This window comes from Suillus discolor (assembly GCF_016758755.1).
Source record: "Suillus discolor strain FC423 chromosome Unknown F5147scaffold_8, whole genome shotgun sequence".
In the NCBI taxonomy this organism is placed as follows: Eukaryota; Fungi; Basidiomycota; class Agaricomycetes; order Boletales; family Suillaceae; genus Suillus; species Suillus discolor.
The window spans coordinates 446,568-463,300 of record NW_024541255.1 but is presented as its reverse complement, the minus strand read 5'-3'; the positions used below and the strand labels follow the sequence as shown (position 1 = coordinate 463,300).

At 48.1% G+C, this 16,733-nt stretch overlaps 9 protein-coding genes across 9 annotated transcripts; 5 read left to right on the top strand and 4 right to left on the bottom strand.

Moving 5' to 3' along the window:
- Positions 1–12: 12 nt before the first annotated feature.
- Positions 13–1,204, top strand: F5147DRAFT_676587 (siroheme synthase). Its single transcript, XM_041436046.1, has 2 exons — positions 13–132; positions 192–1,204. The coding sequence occupies exon 2, from the start codon at positions 228–230 to the stop codon at positions 1,053–1,055; it is 828 nt and encodes a 275-aa protein (XP_041296921.1). The 5' UTR covers positions 13–132; positions 192–227; the 3' UTR covers positions 1,056–1,204.
- Positions 1,205–1,906: 702 nt separating this feature from the next.
- Positions 1,907–2,739, bottom strand: F5147DRAFT_412688 (uncharacterized protein). Its single transcript, XM_041429682.1, has 4 exons — positions 2,489–2,739; positions 2,336–2,427; positions 2,186–2,285; positions 1,907–2,130 (listed from the first exon to the last, which is right to left on the bottom strand). The coding sequence occupies exons 1-4, from the start codon at positions 2,682–2,684 to the stop codon at positions 2,009–2,011; spliced, it is 510 nt and encodes a 169-aa protein (XP_041296920.1). The 5' UTR covers positions 2,685–2,739; the 3' UTR covers positions 1,907–2,008.
- Positions 2,740–2,800: 61 nt separating this feature from the next.
- On the top strand, positions 2,801–5,941 carry F5147DRAFT_412626 (uncharacterized protein). Its single transcript, XM_041429681.1, has 7 exons — positions 2,801–3,997; positions 4,048–4,240; positions 4,292–5,068; positions 5,119–5,175; positions 5,228–5,329; positions 5,378–5,656; positions 5,711–5,941. Exons 1-7 carry the CDS (start codon positions 2,843–2,845, stop codon positions 5,731–5,733), a joined length of 2,586 nt encoding a protein of 861 aa, XP_041296919.1. The 5' UTR covers positions 2,801–2,842; the 3' UTR covers positions 5,734–5,941.
- Positions 5,942–6,372: 431 nt separating this feature from the next.
- F5147DRAFT_412584 (ATP synthase complex subunit H-domain-containing protein) lies at positions 6,373–7,083 on the bottom strand. The gene is made up of 4 exons (XM_041429680.1): positions 6,996–7,083; positions 6,896–6,941; positions 6,779–6,834; positions 6,373–6,715 (listed from the first exon to the last, which is right to left on the bottom strand). Exons 1-4 carry the CDS (start codon positions 7,023–7,025, stop codon positions 6,476–6,478), a joined length of 372 nt encoding a protein of 123 aa, XP_041296918.1. The 5' UTR covers positions 7,026–7,083; the 3' UTR covers positions 6,373–6,475.
- F5147DRAFT_676577 (uncharacterized protein) lies at positions 7,065–7,825 on the top strand. Its single transcript, XM_041436045.1, has 5 exons — positions 7,065–7,287; positions 7,343–7,365; positions 7,425–7,477; positions 7,529–7,552; positions 7,605–7,825. The coding sequence occupies exons 1-5, from the start codon at positions 7,178–7,180 to the stop codon at positions 7,647–7,649; spliced, it is 255 nt and encodes an 84-aa protein (XP_041296917.1). The 5' UTR covers positions 7,065–7,177; the 3' UTR covers positions 7,650–7,825.
- Positions 7,826–7,989: 164 nt separating this feature from the next.
- F5147DRAFT_769658 (uncharacterized protein) lies at positions 7,990–9,976 on the top strand (the record flags this gene model as incomplete). The annotated part of the gene is made up of 9 exons (XM_041441054.1): positions 7,990–8,058; positions 8,121–8,360; positions 8,421–8,508; positions 8,557–8,783; positions 8,840–8,896; positions 8,953–9,064; positions 9,117–9,445; positions 9,494–9,627; positions 9,679–9,976. 9 exons carry the CDS (start codon positions 7,990–7,992, stop codon positions 9,974–9,976), a joined length of 1,554 nt encoding a protein of 517 aa, XP_041296916.1.
- A 15-nt stretch (positions 9,977–9,991) lies between these two features.
- F5147DRAFT_412505 (uncharacterized protein) lies at positions 9,992–11,175 on the bottom strand. The gene is made up of 4 exons (XM_041429677.1): positions 11,019–11,175; positions 10,866–10,971; positions 10,699–10,815; positions 9,992–10,647 (listed from the first exon to the last, which is right to left on the bottom strand). The coding sequence occupies exons 1-4, from the start codon at positions 11,032–11,034 to the stop codon at positions 10,008–10,010; spliced, it is 879 nt and encodes a 292-aa protein (XP_041296915.1). The 5' UTR covers positions 11,035–11,175; the 3' UTR covers positions 9,992–10,007.
- F5147DRAFT_412509 (FACT complex subunit SPT16) lies at positions 11,032–15,339 on the top strand. The gene is made up of 16 exons (XM_041429678.1): positions 11,032–11,273; positions 11,332–11,445; positions 11,511–11,595; positions 11,660–11,937; positions 11,991–12,197; positions 12,250–12,450; positions 12,500–12,664; positions 12,715–12,839; positions 12,892–13,336; positions 13,391–13,561; positions 13,620–13,929; positions 13,983–14,098; positions 14,165–14,640; positions 14,697–14,832; positions 14,885–15,083; positions 15,136–15,339. The coding sequence occupies exons 1-16, from the start codon at positions 11,208–11,210 to the stop codon at positions 15,258–15,260; spliced, it is 3,219 nt and encodes a 1,072-aa protein (XP_041296914.1). The 5' UTR covers positions 11,032–11,207; the 3' UTR covers positions 15,261–15,339.
- A 3-nt stretch (positions 15,340–15,342) lies between these two features.
- F5147DRAFT_412544 (uncharacterized protein) lies at positions 15,343–16,650 on the bottom strand. Its single transcript, XM_041429679.1, has 3 exons — positions 16,610–16,650; positions 16,504–16,548; positions 15,343–16,439 (listed from the first exon to the last, which is right to left on the bottom strand). The coding sequence occupies exons 2-3, from the start codon at positions 16,523–16,525 to the stop codon at positions 15,418–15,420; spliced, it is 1,044 nt and encodes a 347-aa protein (XP_041296913.1). The 5' UTR covers positions 16,526–16,548; positions 16,610–16,650; the 3' UTR covers positions 15,343–15,417.
- Positions 16,651–16,733: the final 83 nt, after the last annotated feature.

The window sequence follows — 16,733 nt, the reverse complement described above, 5'->3', positions numbered from 1 at the left end:
TGACCAGTTTGGAAATTGGCAGGTACTACCACGCTGCAGCTTCACAATCATAGACGCTCATTAATCATTCACTTCAACCGCATCAACCGCATCAGCTCTCACGAGCTCTCAGTAATTCACCCAAGTCTCTCCGTAAGCTCTTTTCCGTATAACTGACCGGCTCCTTATCGCCATCATATTTTATGCGGCAGGTCCATCAAACATTTTTACTGATTTGGGATTCAATCATGTCTCACTTGGGCGGTGGTTCTCTGTTGCTGGCCTGGCAACTGAAAGGAAAACATGTGCTCATCGTCGGCGGTGGTGACGTTGCTTCTGGGCGTATCGAATCTGTGCTAGCTGCCGATGCTCGCGTGACGCTTATCAGTCCAAGTAACGGACTGCACACTCTTACCAAGTCTTTCCTCGATGGACCCTATAATATCACATACCATGACCGCCTGTTCGGGGGCGTGGAAGACTTGGCCGATGTTGATCTTGTATTAACGGCAATTGATGATGTGGCGCAGTCTCGTGTCATTTGTTGCCTATGCAGGGAGCTCAAGATTCCCGTTAACGTGGCTGATATCCCGGAGTCATGCGACTTTTATTTTGGCTCTCAAATCCGTGACGGCCCTCTTCAAATTATGATCTCGACAAACGGGAATAGCCCTAAATTGGCTAATATCATACGGAAGAAGGTCGAGCAAAGCCTTCCAGAGCATGCCGGAGATGCAATTACCAGGGTGGGTGAGCTGAGAGTGAAGTTGAAGGAGAGAGCCCCTGGAGTGGGCGGTGCAATTGGGAAGAGACGGATGCGGTGGATGATTGATGTCTGCACTTCTTGGGAAATGGAGGAGCTTGCTCTATTGGACGATCAGATGATAAGGAGGCTTCTTGATGATGGCTGGGAGAAGAACGTAGTCCCATCTCCTGGTGAGCTAGGAGCCAGGTCGTCCCGTCAGGTGTATGAAGCCAAACTGAACCTCACGACCGCTGGCGTTTTGGTTACTACGTTGAGCTTTGTTGCGGGCGCTACTTGCGCAGGTCTTTTATTACTCGTCCGACGACGGTGATCCTCGCGTATGCCGCCCCCTCGCTTCAATACATGCGCTGATCTTTTGTCCTAAATTGTTTGGTTTATTCCTGTTGGTGTACAACGACGACAATCACTGTGATGAAGCACGCTATTTCCGGGTCAGATCTATTCACGATTGCCTCTCCATTATCCTTGCCGACAGTAGACAATAGCCCCGTAAGTTGCTGGTCGTTCCACGCACCGTTTGTGTCATTGCTGTGTCAGCCTGATGCGCTTGACCGGCTGCTGTGTCTTCCCATCACGTTTCGTGGTTCAGGTTGTCAACCTGACATGCAGTGTAATGGTGGTCCGTACGTCAAATCTGAAAAGGTACTCAGGCATTGTTCTCTTCAAATGCTTAGCTAGGCTACTCAGTGGCTGACTCGTTGGTTGACCGGGGAGGATCAGTTGTGTCCAAAGAAATCATCACTTTCATGGCATAAGCTGATGTCTAGGGCCTGCGTTTCTGTTTGAAAGATCCGCCCGAAGGCACGGTATCCAACAGCTCCACATCGATAATCGTTCAGGCTAGCACTGTAGTAAACATTTTCGCGTGAGAAGGGAACAGCCATAAATACCAAGTCGCGCTCAAGTGGCGACGGGCAATTATTGGAGGGCCAAAGCAAGCATGCCCCGAGGTGCACCACCTTGACAGCACTAATCTGCAAGCGAGTCCATGAATAGTGGGTGCATGAGAGAAGTAAGACTGAGTACTGAGTATTGAGGCAATGTCGGTACTGATGATCATCCCGTAATTAGAAGATGAAACTACTGCATGTATCAGCCAACTACGGTATGATCATTGGTAAAGGGCCAGATCTGCTAGAAAATGGGTAATGTGCAATTGCGTGTTTTGGAATCTCAAGGACTATACTAGATTTTATCACTGGCGGGCGTTTCTGGCTGCCTGTTAGACCAGACCGTCGATTTCCCGATGGAAGGGCTGATGTTTTATGATGATGTAGCGGGAATGTCGGGGATTTGTGCATCTGGTGTTATATCCCCTGTTACTGTTCGTCCATAATGTGTTAGGAGCCCAATAGCAGAGCCAATCCCAGCGCCACCAATCACCACTGTTGAAGATAAATAGGCGGCATGCACTAGTATATCGTGAAATATTTCGCTCACAGTTCACTGTGCTCGCTCTCTTCCAGAAGATTGCAGGCGTTAGCACCGCAAACAATATCGCGCCAATAGTAGAGTGGTCGTTGGCACGTAATGAAGCAGTCTGAAAAACAACCTGAACTTGAAGTAGCATTCAGGATTAATTGGACATACGTCGTAGGCGTGTTGCAGGCGCCGGTTCCTCACAGTGGCTTCACTGGCCCTGGACGAGCGAATATACTCGAGTGCGCCTCCTCCTGCGCATCCTAGGGAGTGAGATTTTCAGTATTAACAGGAAGTAAATATGTCAGCATTGTGATTGCATACCTACTGCACCACCTACCCACGTCGCGCGAAGGAATCGATTGACAGTAAAGTGACCTTTACCTTTGCGCAAGAGCACAAAAGCAGCGTATGCTGGTGGGGTGAGTAAAGAAAATACTTCATATCCTTTGGTCATTCCTCGCCTCATGAGGACCTCCATGTCAGTGGCGTGAGTCCCTGACAGTCTTTCTGAACCCATTCCTGTAGTGATTCAGGAGATGTGGCTCGTCGCGGTACACGAACAAGGTATGTGCCATGTCACGTGCTATGCACGGACCATGTGTGGATGAATAAGCTTTGTCTGCATTGCACCTTGTTCTTGACCTTGACCCTTATTTGACTGCTATTGCCCTTGCAATGTCAGTTTCACCATTTCCTGAGCCTTTGGATGCGCCAATGCACGATTTCGCTACCGAAATTGATGTTCCAATGAACCCAGCAGCTGCGCAAGAATTTTTTGTGGAGTTGTCCATGGACCACGATGGTCATCACACGACTTATAACCAGGAGGATGTCGAGGTCGACATGGAGACTTACTATGATGGCAATGCAGAGTATGAGATGGCTGATGAGACGGAGGAATTCAACGAAAGCCATTATCACCATGAGCTGCTCGACGTGGAAGTCTACGACGCTTCCGACGCTCGCTCACCTCGGCCCATACCTGACTCACACTCATTATCGTCTCTGATAATCAATCCGGAGATATCATTGCTTCCCTCCCCTACCCCTTTCTCGGATCCGTTCACACCCCAGCTAGTCACCATTCCTGTTGAACACGACGCATCTATCACAGATCGCCTGGTGGAAAACAGCCATCCTGTAGCTGAGGAAGCAGAATTCAGTGCTCTGCGAGAGGAGGAATCTCTCGCTTTAACGTTAGAGCAACTATCGGAGTTGGATCCCACTCATCTTACCACTGCTGCCGATCAAACGGCTGTAGAGTTGAACGTACCTTCTGTGGCTTCGACGGATCCATATGCCGTAGAAAAACACGCGGATGATCCGGTTTCTGAAACCACCCCTAGAGTTGGATCAATTGTTCTACCTACAGAGGCAGAACCCACGCTTCAAACACAAGTTGAGGAGCAGTCTGAGACATTCCACCCGTCAGACATCTCATCTGACAATACTGCGCAGCCTCAGGGTGAAACCCATCCGGAAAGCCTTCGCGATGAGGCAGACAATGCGAACGATCCACACGAAATATCTGATGGCGTCTACATTGACCCGCCACCCGCTGTTTTTCTGTCTATCGGTTCCTCTGAAGTACCTGAATACTGTTTATTCAACCAGCCTCCAGTGGAACGTGGGTCCCGTAGTCCGTCTGCAGGAGCTAGCAACCAACAGGCGTATGCGTTGCTCCTGGAGAATCGGCCGACGCTGTACTATGAGCCCCTTAGTTGTGTATTTGAAGCACTTCGGCAGGATGAAGTCATTTCCCGGATTCCTGACTCTCTCGAGGGAGAGTTGGTGATGGATGCTTACGATCTTCAGCTCGCTATGTTGGAGGTGGGTGTCGTTTATCCTTCTGCGCAGGATAAGCGCTGATTTCCATGTAGGACAATGTTTATGCACAGGAAATCAGTTTGCATGACCTGAACGTACTGCACGATGGTTCTGATTTTACGGGCCCTCTCCGCATCCATCTGCGTTCGGCCATACCTAGATTTATTTTGCGTTACCGTTTACTTCAAGAACAGATTTCTCGGCTTGATCTGGCTGCAGGCGTTGATGAAAATGTTGCAGCAGAAGGTTTTTATTCCTCTTCAACAATATCGAAATTATCTTTGAACGTTGTTGCAGGATACCCCCCTGCAGTTCAGCATGATGATGCGCCAGAAGCAGGTCAGCATGAGGAAGAAGTCCAGCTTGAAGCAGAGCACCGTGAGGAAGAGGATACAGATCATCACGATGAAGAAGGTGTAGATCACCACGAGGAAGAAGCCCAACACAAAGCACTTTTCCTTGGCGACCAGAACGATCTCGATGAAACAGAAGGCGTTCATGAGGCGAAAGTTTCTCTAGACCTACTCCAGGGTGATGATACCCTTGCTAAGGACATGGCTTTTATCCCACAGGCTGTGACAGATGTTGCCTATCACAGTGTTAGTGGTGACGTAGCACAGGCCCTTGAAGGAGAGGATGATTATGAAGGCACGAACGCCGGCACAGAGTATCAAGAAGAGGGCGACGACGTTCATGACACCGCTATCGTGCATCAGATAGCGGATACGGACGCTACTGCAACTGTTTCCGGCGTCAATGTGCAGTTCGGAGGGGAGGAGGCCGAGTACCAGGATTACATACAACCAGAAGAATATGGCGAAATCTATGAAGACTTCCCCGAAGAGGACGTCACACACATAGAATTCGGATACGATCAAACGGTGGGTTACGAAACGGCGGCTGTACCCACAACAGTAGAAGAGTCACAGACAGGTTTGCCTGTATCTGACCTCCATGAAGAAGAGACTACACCAGTACCATCAGCACAACATATCGACTCTGAGCCCGCTCAGATATCAGAAACAGGAGACCGATGCAACGACGAAGACTTGGATCAGCACGGCGTTTTGGATGGTGAGCAATGTTGTTTTATAGAATGTGCTTGTATCCTCACTTTGCGCTAGAACGAGGAGATCGTTTACCATCATACGAAGAGCAGAACAGCCATGGCACTGACAAAGGTGTGTCCGAGTATTTCACTTGATATTGTTTACTAACACTGATGCCGATTAGATCTTATTGTAGATCAGAATACAGATCAGCCCGAATCATCAGCGCAATTCCCAACAGATGAGTCGGATTCTAATTTACTTGCAATGCTTGAACACGAGGCTGGTAAGGTAGCTGGTTTTTGGTGAGAGACCGTGCTGACCCATAACCCAGATTTTGAGCTAGATCATTCTTCCTCTCACACCAATGCTAACCCCACAGAAGAGGGTGGCGGACAAACTTTTCCAGTTTTGGAAGAGGAATGGGATGAAGAATGGGATGATGAATTAGACGGTGATGGCGAAATCGATGACGAATGGCAGGACCCTGGCGATGCTGTATCCAATGAAAGCTCTGTGACTCTGTCCAGTATTTCATCGGCAAAACGCCATCACGATGAGGTCGACCCCGAAGAAGGTGAACTTGAAGCTGGCACGCCTCATAGTTCACCAGGTATGTCTCAGTTTTGTATCTTACACTTACTTTGCTGACCACAGCGTATTGAAGAAAAACGACCCCGCATGTATTAAGACAGCGTCGGCACCTCACACCCTCTCTGGCGCCATTCTTTTCCTGCGCCCCTACACTGCTGCTACCGCTCAGCCTCATTGCCTGCTCGTAGCAGGTCTAACTTATCAGACTTTTTTCATTATCATGGCCCTGGATCGCACGCAACCCGAACATCAAAATTACGACCGTAGGCTAAGTACCGTTTTTCAAGTTTCTATCGTGTCCCCTATTCTTTCAGTTCATCACCGCTTTTTCTCGTGGCTCACCTTTACAGCATATTCGGGCGTGTTACCGGCTTAGAACGAGGTGGGGGCTGGTGTTGAAGGATAGCATCATTTGGTGGGAATTAGGAACGGGCATGTGTGGTCATGTTCTTGGTCTGTTTGACCGTCACTGGGCCCGAATGACTGCATTTGATGTTCCCTCCGAGCTTCCTTACGAGCAACCACCTGATCCCATGATATGACGATGGTGTTGATAGCACGCCAGTATAATCTTGTATAATTTTCGTCGAAAGCGACTCATCTGTACAATAATGACGCTCCGCAACAACCATTGCTCGGAGACTCCCGGAGGCGCACTGGAGAAAGAGATTACCGGCATGGGATATAACTTTAGTTGTAAAATTTTAGCAAGATTCTGCGAATTGAGAGCATGCACAATAGTGTAGATCTGTTCGGGATTGGTCTAATGCACACCTCTGGCAGGATAAATCTAGTTGTTGTGCATTTCTAGACTGACAGTGATCGAGGTATCTTTGACTCAATGATGAACCTCTGCCTGCTTCACGTCTGCCTCCAAGAATCCAAGGAATGCATCCGCACCCTTACCCACATCCTCTCCTGCATGCACAGTCGAGCTCGTAACCTCTGCCTCAGCTTTTGTGGGTTCAGTCGCGTCATACGCGGTGAGTTCGGCAGCTAGGTCGACGGGAAGAGTGGGGGGTTTTGGAACAGCGGGTAATGAGAAATTCTTGACAACGCCAACGTGTGCATCTTTTGCCTAGAGGATATACGGGTGAGTTGCTGGAATGAACTAAATCAGACGTCACTAGAAAAAACGAACTGCAACAGGGGGCTTGTAGGCTTTTAGCTCCTTGACATAGAGGTCCTGGACAAGGTCTGCCGAAAGACTTCGTCAATCCATTGACTCATGTGCCGGTCGGCGAAATGCGGAACAAACCTTTACGAGCAATAGACGTCGTAGAGAAGGACCGTGCAGAGCGGACCTGTCGCATAAATGAGCTCAATGACATGAAAATATTAATGATCTAAAAGCTCACCGCTTGTCTGAGGAAATTCATGGACAACATGGCTAGAAAAGAGAATGGAGCGTGACGTTACGCGGTGTTGCTCCGTGTTGTTTGAGAGTCACGTGTTGAGTCATGGTATATATATTGCCAGCTTTGAGTACGTTCAACGTCGGCTCCATCTTGGATATTCCAGCGCAAACGATTCATATATCATGATGTTCACTGTTATTGCCCGTCGTGTCCCACTCACCCGGCTCGTCCTCTCAAGGAGTTACACCTCAAGTATCAAAGAAGGCAGTGTTGCTCAGAGCAAGGGGTTCTCGTATGTGTAGATTCTTGCAGCGCAGTGGACGTCTATCTAACAGTATTAACTGCAGCAAAAAGGAGAAAGCTCATGAAGGTACATTTACCTGTGGCAAATCCAGTATCATTGTCACACTCATTGTTTGCTATTCACAGACGAGTACGCTCGTAGGCACGAGGCGGAGCTCCTGCGCAAGCTGAAAGCTGAGGTGTGCACCACAAGAATTACAATTGTTTCATTGTCCTAATCAGTTCTGTAGATTGAGGCAAAGAAGGAGGAACTTGTAAGTTACCAGTATTTCTGTCGCTTAATAATATCCTGACTTTGAACATCAGGCCAGGCTGCAGGAGAAGCATGACGAGGTCAACTCAAAGCAGTAAACGGTAGTGCAATGGTGCCAATATTAATGAATTGCAAAGGTTCAACGTTCAGTGCAACGCTGATCATGTCTGAGTTTTCGCTGAACACGCAAATGTTGTTTCCTCTGCTCTTCTAACTACACTAGTTTGCTGCTAGTAGCGTTCTTGATGCACAAATGTACAAATGTTGCGAGCAAGAGGCATATCGAAAGTAATTGTGAATCCAAGCACGAGCTGAGAATTCCGGGGCATGATGATATGTGATTACGTCATCATTTTTCTGGAGATCTATTGATGAGTATGTATGACTTCCAAATCGTCTCCTCGTTCTTAACCATTAGTACAATTACAGTACTCAGTAATGGCGGATGCAGAGACTTCCCGCCTATGTGTTCAGATTGTCTGGTCACACTTTGGTCCGTTAACGGCGGTGAGTTTTCGTGTGGTTTGTACTAGCACCAGAAGTTTATTTATACCTGAATGGCTTATCAGAAGGTTGCATTTGCACTACTCACGCGGGGAAGACTTTCCCTTGCCCAGCTCATTCGTTTCACGAAGATGAAACCGCGCACGGCACGCGTAGCAACCTTGGTTCTGGTGCAACAAAATATTTTATGGCATTCTAACACCGAGGAGGAGGGCGAGATGCTGGAGTTCAATACGCTAGAGTGTCTTATGCGTCTTAGATTTGGTCGCTTCGTGTGGCAAGCGGAGCAATTGTTTGGATCTTCTGTATGTACCCTCCTCTTTTTCTTCCTCTTTCATTAAGCTCAATTCACGCCTGTGTATCAGGGTGCAGAAATTGTGCAGCTAATACTAGACCATGGAAAACTTCAGCAGCCAGACGTCATTTCACGATTGTCACTCAATAACCCAAAAAGTCGGGAAATTTCTTCTGATTTGTGACAGTTGCTAATGGCACACCCAGGTTCAAGCCTATACTCGCAGACATTACACAAACTCATATCCGGCGCATATCTTAAGCCATCCACATTACTCTCACATCACTCACCTAGGGACAAACGTATCAAATACGAAGCAGAAGAGAAAGCTAAAATAACGGGTTTCCCGACAGCGAAGGAGTTGCGGGAGGCTCAAGAGACCGCGGAAGCACGGCTGAAACGAGAGGAGAAGGAAGCGGAGAGTGTGGGCTTGGTGAGTTGAGTTCAACGATCAGCGTACTAGTCAGCTGCTTCAATTTAAATATCTAGGATGGTGTCTACTTTCGGGTGAATTTTGACAAATTCAATACCCATATCCGTAACAAGGTTAGTCCCATGAATACCTCTGTTTCATGTTCTTGGCTACTGATGTTATTTGCCAGCTCATCGAGATGGCTACAGGAGAGCGTTTTAATCGAAGTGCTGCTCTTGTCATGCAGGCCACACTAAAAGCGACTGAAGCCAAACAAAAGAGTGTATCCGATGCAAGATCAGGTAAGATACACTGTAACACGCGTTATTCATGCGACTGCTTAAAGCAAAATAGATCCTACATCGACTGCTGCGATTGCCATGCTCATTTCTGATGACGAAGGCCTTTCGGCAGGTATCGTCACGTCAATCAAAAAAGCGTCTAGTGCTTCACTAGTCAAGGATTATCTCGGTCTAATGTCCGCCATAGACAATCCAACGCCAGCTGGTAAAGCGGCGTCATTTATAAGTCTAACTGAAAACAAAGTATATGTCGAGTTTGAAATAGTTAGCAAACGCCTACGAAGGCGCGTGCTGGAGGCAGTAGCTCGGGAACGACACGGGGACGACGGCGTGAGGATAGTGCGTCTACTCCTCGATATTGGAAAGATGGACGAGAAGCAGGTGCCTTCCTTGTCGGCCTCGTAGTGACATGTCTCTGACACCGAACAGATTGCGAAGGTGGCTATGATGCCAAACAACGTCGTTCGGCCACTTCTTGCGGCGCTGTCCTCTGACTTTTTGATCTCAACTCAAGAGGTACCCAGAAGTGCTGATCGTAACCCCACACGGACATTTTATCTATGGTACTCGGTGTTTCTAATTTGTCAGGATCGTTGACTTATCCCGATACCCAGGCACGTTGATCTACACAAGGCATATTCTGCGCTGTTGGGACACCTGTACAAGACGCTGTATAACATAGGGATGCGGCGACAGGCAGAACAAGAGGAGCCGACTGTGAAAGCGGTGCTAGCAAAGCGAGCGCGGACGGATGTGGCTCAGGATGAAAATTTATTGTCGCGGATGGAGAGAGACGTGCTTAAGGAATGGGAGACGAAACGGGAGAAGCTCACTGTACTGGAGATGAGGGTAGAAGAAGCCGTATTTATCCTTAGGGATCTTGACAAGGTTGGAAGTTATGAAGACATTTGAATATAAAGTTGCTCACATACAGACACGGGAGTCATTTTTTAATCTTGATACCTAATTTATTTTTTAAATTTGATTTCGGCTTCTTCGCTGGCGGTGAACCAAGAGATTTGGCATCTCGCACTACTCGCGTCGATTCTGGAAGAAGACTGCGTAAATCGGGCTCGACATCATCGGCCTTTCGCTTGATAGTGACCAGTTGTGGTGGGGTAGCTTCCGTAGGTGAATCTCCAGAACTGTCCGCTGCCGCTGCCGCCGCCGTCGAAGAGCCGCCCAGAAGTGCGGGCATCGACACCTTCGAAAACACTTCCCTCACCAGCCTCTCATCCTCTTCTTCTGCTAATCTTCTCTCCGTTTCTTCTTCCGTTTCTTCTTCCGCAGTAATCCGAGAAACCAGATCCGACGCTTGCCCCACACGCTCATTCCGAGCGTTTCGTGCCCGAATGTCCTGGAGGGCGTCTAGGATATCCATTTCCCGTTTTGCGTCGACGGTGCGGTTCTCTAGCGCTTTCATAGGATTGTTCTCCTCTTCCTCCAGCCGAGCAAGACGGTCCTCCTCTTCGACAACTTTCTCTTCTCGCCATGGTTCAAAGTTTCTCGATGCGCCATGCTCTGCGGAATAATCGGTATTCTTGGGATCAGTCTTGAAGGTAATCTCGGCGGAACATAGTGTACTAGGGTGGCTCTCAGTAAACGCTAAAATAGACAACGACGCAATGACGCACCACTTAATGTAAAACCGAAATATCTTAATTCCATAATAATCCTCCCCATCCACCGTTTCCTTGCGAGCGTTGAACTTCTTGCCCTTATAAATGTATTCTCCGCATGTATTACATCGCCTGTGTCCATAGTAATATATATATTATGGTACAGAAAAATTGATGCTTACATGGAGAACGGAGCCATAAGACGAACAACCTGCTGTGAGTTCTTTGGACCCCTCCTTCGAGGGATCAAGGACGGGTCAAAGTCCGGGGGGAAGTACTTGTTCAACACTAACACAAAAATCAGTCCATGATTTGACTTGAGGCTGAGTTCTTACCTTTACGTTCAGACATGGTGGTCGATTAAAAGAGTGTTAGTATTGTTGTGCTGAGCTTGCGTTGCGAATGACTGCAAGTAGAGACCACTTGATTACCTAACAAGAAATTTCTTTAGCGCGCGCTCTCCTGCTTGCTCACCTGCAGCGTCGTCCGCCAGTTCATTCTGTCAATCGCCGCTCACGACCACCATGCAGGTCCAGTTAAATAAACAGCTAATCAGTTCTCGTCTAAAAAATGTCTATGATGGTTGGAGGGTACGCTTTCAGTTTTTGGTGCAGGTTGGGTTGCTAATGAGCGTTGTGTCATTTTTAGAATGCGAGTCAAAATGACGAGTACGGCTCTATAGCAGATGCGGAAGCCCTCTTGTTGCTGTCAGGAGACCCCGCCGGAGAGGATGAACCCGTGAGGAAAGGGACTGCCTTTCAGGTGAGCTTCATTAGAACTTCATGAATCACGTCTCTGCTGTGTGGCTTACGCGCCAATTCGTGTAGACTTGGCTGCTTGGCTATGAGTTTCCCTCCACCTTACTCCTCTTCCAGAAGGACAAGCTCCTGATATTATGCTCGGCTAGCAAAGGTATGTATTATATCGTCCGATGCGCGACGATCTGACATTTTCAACGCGACACGTGGGTTTGCAGCCAAGTTCTTGCACCAAATAAAAGAAGGGAATCCTCCTGTTCCAGTCGAGATACTTGTGCAAGCAAAGGCAAAGGAACCATCTAGCGGTGCACTGCCAAAATTCGTGGAGGCTTTCACATCTTTCAAACGCGTCGGGAGCTTGGTGAAGGAAGTGTGCACGGGGAAGTTGATGACGGAGTGGGAGCAGGGCGTCTCAAAAGCTGACAACAAACCCGAATTGGTCGATATGGCCCCTGCGTTGTCTGCATTCATGGCCGTTAAAGACGAAGAAGAAATGGTGTGTTCACGTGTTATATCTTGGGGCCAACGGTCTTCTAATGCACAGTGTAGAAATGCATCCGTACGGCGGCTAATCTCACTTCTACCTTGCTCGTTCACCACATCGTGTTAAAACTGGAGATGATATTGGACAAGGAAGCCAAGATAACTCATGAACAATTTGCTACTCAGATAGAGGCGCGACTTGGGTCGGGTGAAGGTGAAGTTGCCAAAGGACCTGATATGAAGGTGTGGAGTAAAGGGCGGGGCCTCAATGATGTGCGTCAACTGCTCTTCTAGACACGCTCATACATCTCATGGGTCATTCCAGGTTGACTGGGCATCGACGGAGTTTTGCTACTCTCCCATCATTCAGTCGCGGTCAACAACCACTGGTTATGATTTGCGGTCGACTGCGGAATCATCTTTGGACACTATCGCACACAAAGGCGTCTTCCTAATTGCCGTTGGTATGCGATACAAGGGTTACTGTGCCAATCTTGGGCGCAGTATTATTGTTGACCCCTCGAAGGTCAGTGTTAGCGACGTCCTTTTCTCACTGGTCTCATTCGGCCTCGCAGGAACAAGAAGCCATCTACAACTTACTGTTGTCGATGCAGAGCGAGATGCTGAAGGAAATCAAGGATGGCGTTAGTGCACGTGAAGTGTATCAACGGGCATTGGACATCGTGAAGAAGGAAAAGCCAGAGCTTGAGAAGAACTTTGTCAAGAATGCTGGGTTTGGAGTGCGTAATCCTTTATCAAAAAAGTGCCCATGAGTCTCAAACTCGTTCAGACCGGCGTTGAGTTCCGTGATTCCGCGTATTTGCTTTCTTCTAAAAACTCCAAGCGCCTGAAGACGGATATGGTTTTAAACCTGTCTCTTGGCTTCTCCGACTTGCTTGATGACAACGGCAAGAAGTATGTGTCACTCCTTTGGTCCACGGCAGTCTCGTTCACACCTTCATTTCAGATACGCCCTCCATATAGTTGACACTATTCGCGTTGGCGCTGACAGATCAACTCTTTTGACTGAAGGCGCCAAATCCACCAAAGACACGCTCTTCTTCCTGAATCCCGAAAATGAAATTGAGGTGGAAGAAGATAAGCCTTCCAAACCCAGTAAGAAGGCTCCTGTGAAGCCTCTGGTAAACGGTTCCCCCGTCAAGAACAAGACAGTTGGTGGAAAGGTGTTGCGAAACAAGACGCGTAGCGCTGCCCAGGAGGAAGTTTTAATGACCGCAGCGGCCAAAATCAAGGAACATCAGCAACAGCTGCATGAAGGTCTCCAGTCTGCTGGATTGGCGAAGTACTCTGAAGGTGCTAGCGGTGGCGGTGAAAAGGAGGGTAAAACCTGGAAGCGTTTCCAAAGTTATAAGGGTGAAAGTGCACTGCCACGAGAAGTTGAAGGTCTTCGAGTAAGTGCATCAACTTCTATATGGAACTTCTCATACTAAAACAACACCACTCAGATCTGCGTAGACCGCAAAGCCCAAACGATTGTGTTGCCCGTGCACGGATTCGCTGTACCTTTCCACATCAACACTATCAAGAATGTGAGCAAAAATGATGAAGGGGATTACACGTATCTCCGCATCAACTTCCAGACTCCTGGTCAGCTCGCCGGGAAGAAAGATGACACGGTAAGTATGGCTTCAGAGTTACGAATTTTCTCGAGTTTTTGAAGGTATTGCCAAATAGCCTTTTGAAGACCCTGACTCTACTTTCATTCGTTCGGTCACCTATCGGTCAAGTGATGGCCATCGTTTCGATACTATTTCCAAACAAATCACAGACCTAAAGAAAGAGGTCAACAAGCGCGAGCAGCAGAAGAAGGAAATGGCTGACGTTATCGAGCAAGATGTCCTGCTCGAAATCAAAGGTAGACGTGCGCACAAGCTTCCTGAAGTGTTCGTCCGCCCCGCCCTTGATGGTAAACGGTTACCCGGTGAGGTCGAGATCCACCAGAACGGTCTGCGCTACCAGTCTCCGATGGGCTCTCAGAAAATTGGTATGATGTCCCGTTTCTTGTTGTTGGTTATTGTTAACTCGTGTGCTCCTTAGATGTTTTGTTCACTAACATCAAGCACCTCTTCTTCCAGCCTTGTGACAAGGAACTTATGGTTATTGTTCACATTCATTTGAGAGCACCTATCATGATTGGGAAAAAGAAAGCACATGTATGTTGTTCCGTTCATAGAACAATTACATTCTCTAATTTGTTAAATGTCGTATTTTTTCTACAGGATATCCAGTTCTTCCGTGAGGCTTCTGATGTTCAGTTCGATGAAACTGGCAACCGGAAGAGAAAACACAGATACGGCGATGAGGATGAAATCGAGATGGAACAACAAGAACGAAAGCGAAGACAAATGCTCAACAAAGAGTTTAAACTCTTTGCCGAGCGAGTAGCCGAGGCAGCATCGACGTCTATGGGTGAAACACTTGAAGTCGACATCCCCTTCCGTGAATTGTCGTTCGAGGGAGTGCCGTTCCGCACCAACGTCCGATTGCAGCCCACAACAGAATGTCTCGTGCATCTCATCGACCCTCCATTCCTTGTTGTCACCCTCAACGAGATCGAGATTGCTTCGCTGGAACGTGTTCAATTCTCGCTTAAACAATTCGATCTCGTACTCATCTTCAAAGATTTCACCAAAGCGCCGTTACACATCAACTCAATACCGAGTGGTCAGCTTGATGATGTGAAGAATTGGCTAGAGTATGCATGTCTCTTGTGATCGGTAGAACATTGACACTGATGGAACGCGTTCGCAGCTCGGTCGACATTCCTCTCGGAGAAGGCCCGGTCAACTTGAACTGGGGCCCTATCATGAAAACCATCAATGAGAGCCCGTATGATTTCTTCCAGCAAGGCGGTTGGCGAAGTTTCCTCGGTGGGGGTGATGCCGATGTAAGTGTTTAGATGTGATCATCCGTCATGGTGGTTGAAGCATTGTTCGCAGAGCGATGCAGACGTGGGTTCGGACAGCGAATCTGAGTTTGAGGCAGATCCTGAGGAACTGCAGTCCGAGGAGAGCAGCGCTGATGCTAGCGAGTATGATGGCTCAGATGCGAGCGACGACTCAGGAAGTGGTTCGGGTTATGATGATGATAGCGATGACGGTGATGACTGGGAAGAGCTAGAAAGGAAAGCTGCTAAATGTACGTATATCGATCATCGCCCTTCTTTTTTAATACTTATTTGCAAAACCAGCCGATTCAAAGCGAGCCGCCGAGGCAAAGGGAACTCGCGGAGACTCCGAATCGGATGATGACCGACCTAAAAAGAAGAAGGTCGCTGCTAAACCCAAGACGAACGGCAAAAGCAAGAAGCGGTGATCCTTGATGTGGACTTATCATGATGAATATTGTATCTGCTTGGCATTTTATTTTCTGTTTGCTTTCGGTTGTACCATTATTGATTTCAAGTTGAGGTGTTGATATTTGTATATAGCGATGTCCTCGGTACTCTGATTGAGTCATTTCCCGGTCAAACTCAGTCCTCCTTATCCTCCACAGGAGTTCGGCTATTTAGTCTCGCTTCTCTGAACAATAGTACGCCTGCTATAGCTGCTCCGGGGCCAAAAGCCACTGAGGATAGTACGTGCCAAAAGAAGAGAAGCACCATTTCCTTCACGCTCTGAGTGAACCAGAATGTCACAAGAAAGGTCGACCCTATCCCAAACACTGCGTCCCACTGGATGACCGCAGCGACTCCTTCAGATAAAGACAACGGACGCTTGCTCAGTGCCAACTGTGGCACCAGGACCTTCTGGAAATTTTGGAGGTCAAAGAAAAGCGGCCACGTGTAGTAGATGTGGAAGACAGCAGAAGTGACGAAGATGAGACCATACATGGCTTGGGTGATAGCGTAGCCAGATTCCACGTGACGGGAAGAAGGACGGATGATGAGGTATACGAATTGGGCGAGCGCCATGATGATAGGGTAGCCTTGCCATAGTGCAGTGGATATGAGATCTTGGAATATAACCATGCACACCGTCGGGATAATGTAGCCGGCTATCAGAGCAAAAAGTAAAGCTTCAGCACTGCCCTGAGTGACTTTTGTTGCGCGGCCTTTGACAGGGCTACCAATCGCCGCACCGCTCAGAATGAACGCGACATAATAAATTGGCATGATGGCTGCAAAACTGAAAAGCTGGAAGAGGACTCCAACGACAGCAGGCATGCGAAGGAAGATGGAACGCTTTTCACGTGCAGCTTCGACGAATGGGATCATTGTCACTGCAGCGAGGGCAGTCATGAGCTCTGCTACGAGAGGTTGGTATGCAGGGTCTAGCAAGGCATGAAAGAGCGCGACAAGTGCGCACACGCGGGAATCGAGGGCGGGATAGCCTGTGTATGCTAGGCGCAAAGGATACCCTTCCGTTCCTATTGGAACGTTGCAGTGGTAGGCAAGTTGCAGTCCTGTACCACTTTGGTACATGTGACGCTTAAACACAATTTGTGTCGCAAGATATCCCAGTGGGATGAAGATTGCGATAGGTAAGACACCCCCTGACGATCATCGTAAGAAAGTCCATGAGCCAACAGTGACTAGCAATTCTTTAGTTCAACTCACGAAGAAATATTTTGGATGCCATTGTTGCAGTAAGATATTACAATCCTTTTCATTGCAAGGGATTAAAAACGCGACGGAGACGGACAATATTAACATTGAATCATACCTTTCCACAGCGTCTGCACAGCAGCTTTGAAGCGTTCAAACCAAAGTGCCTGATCGAGAGATGTGCACGTGTCACTTGCTGTCACAAAATACGAATGCGTGTCATTAACGTGTGTCACTGAGTA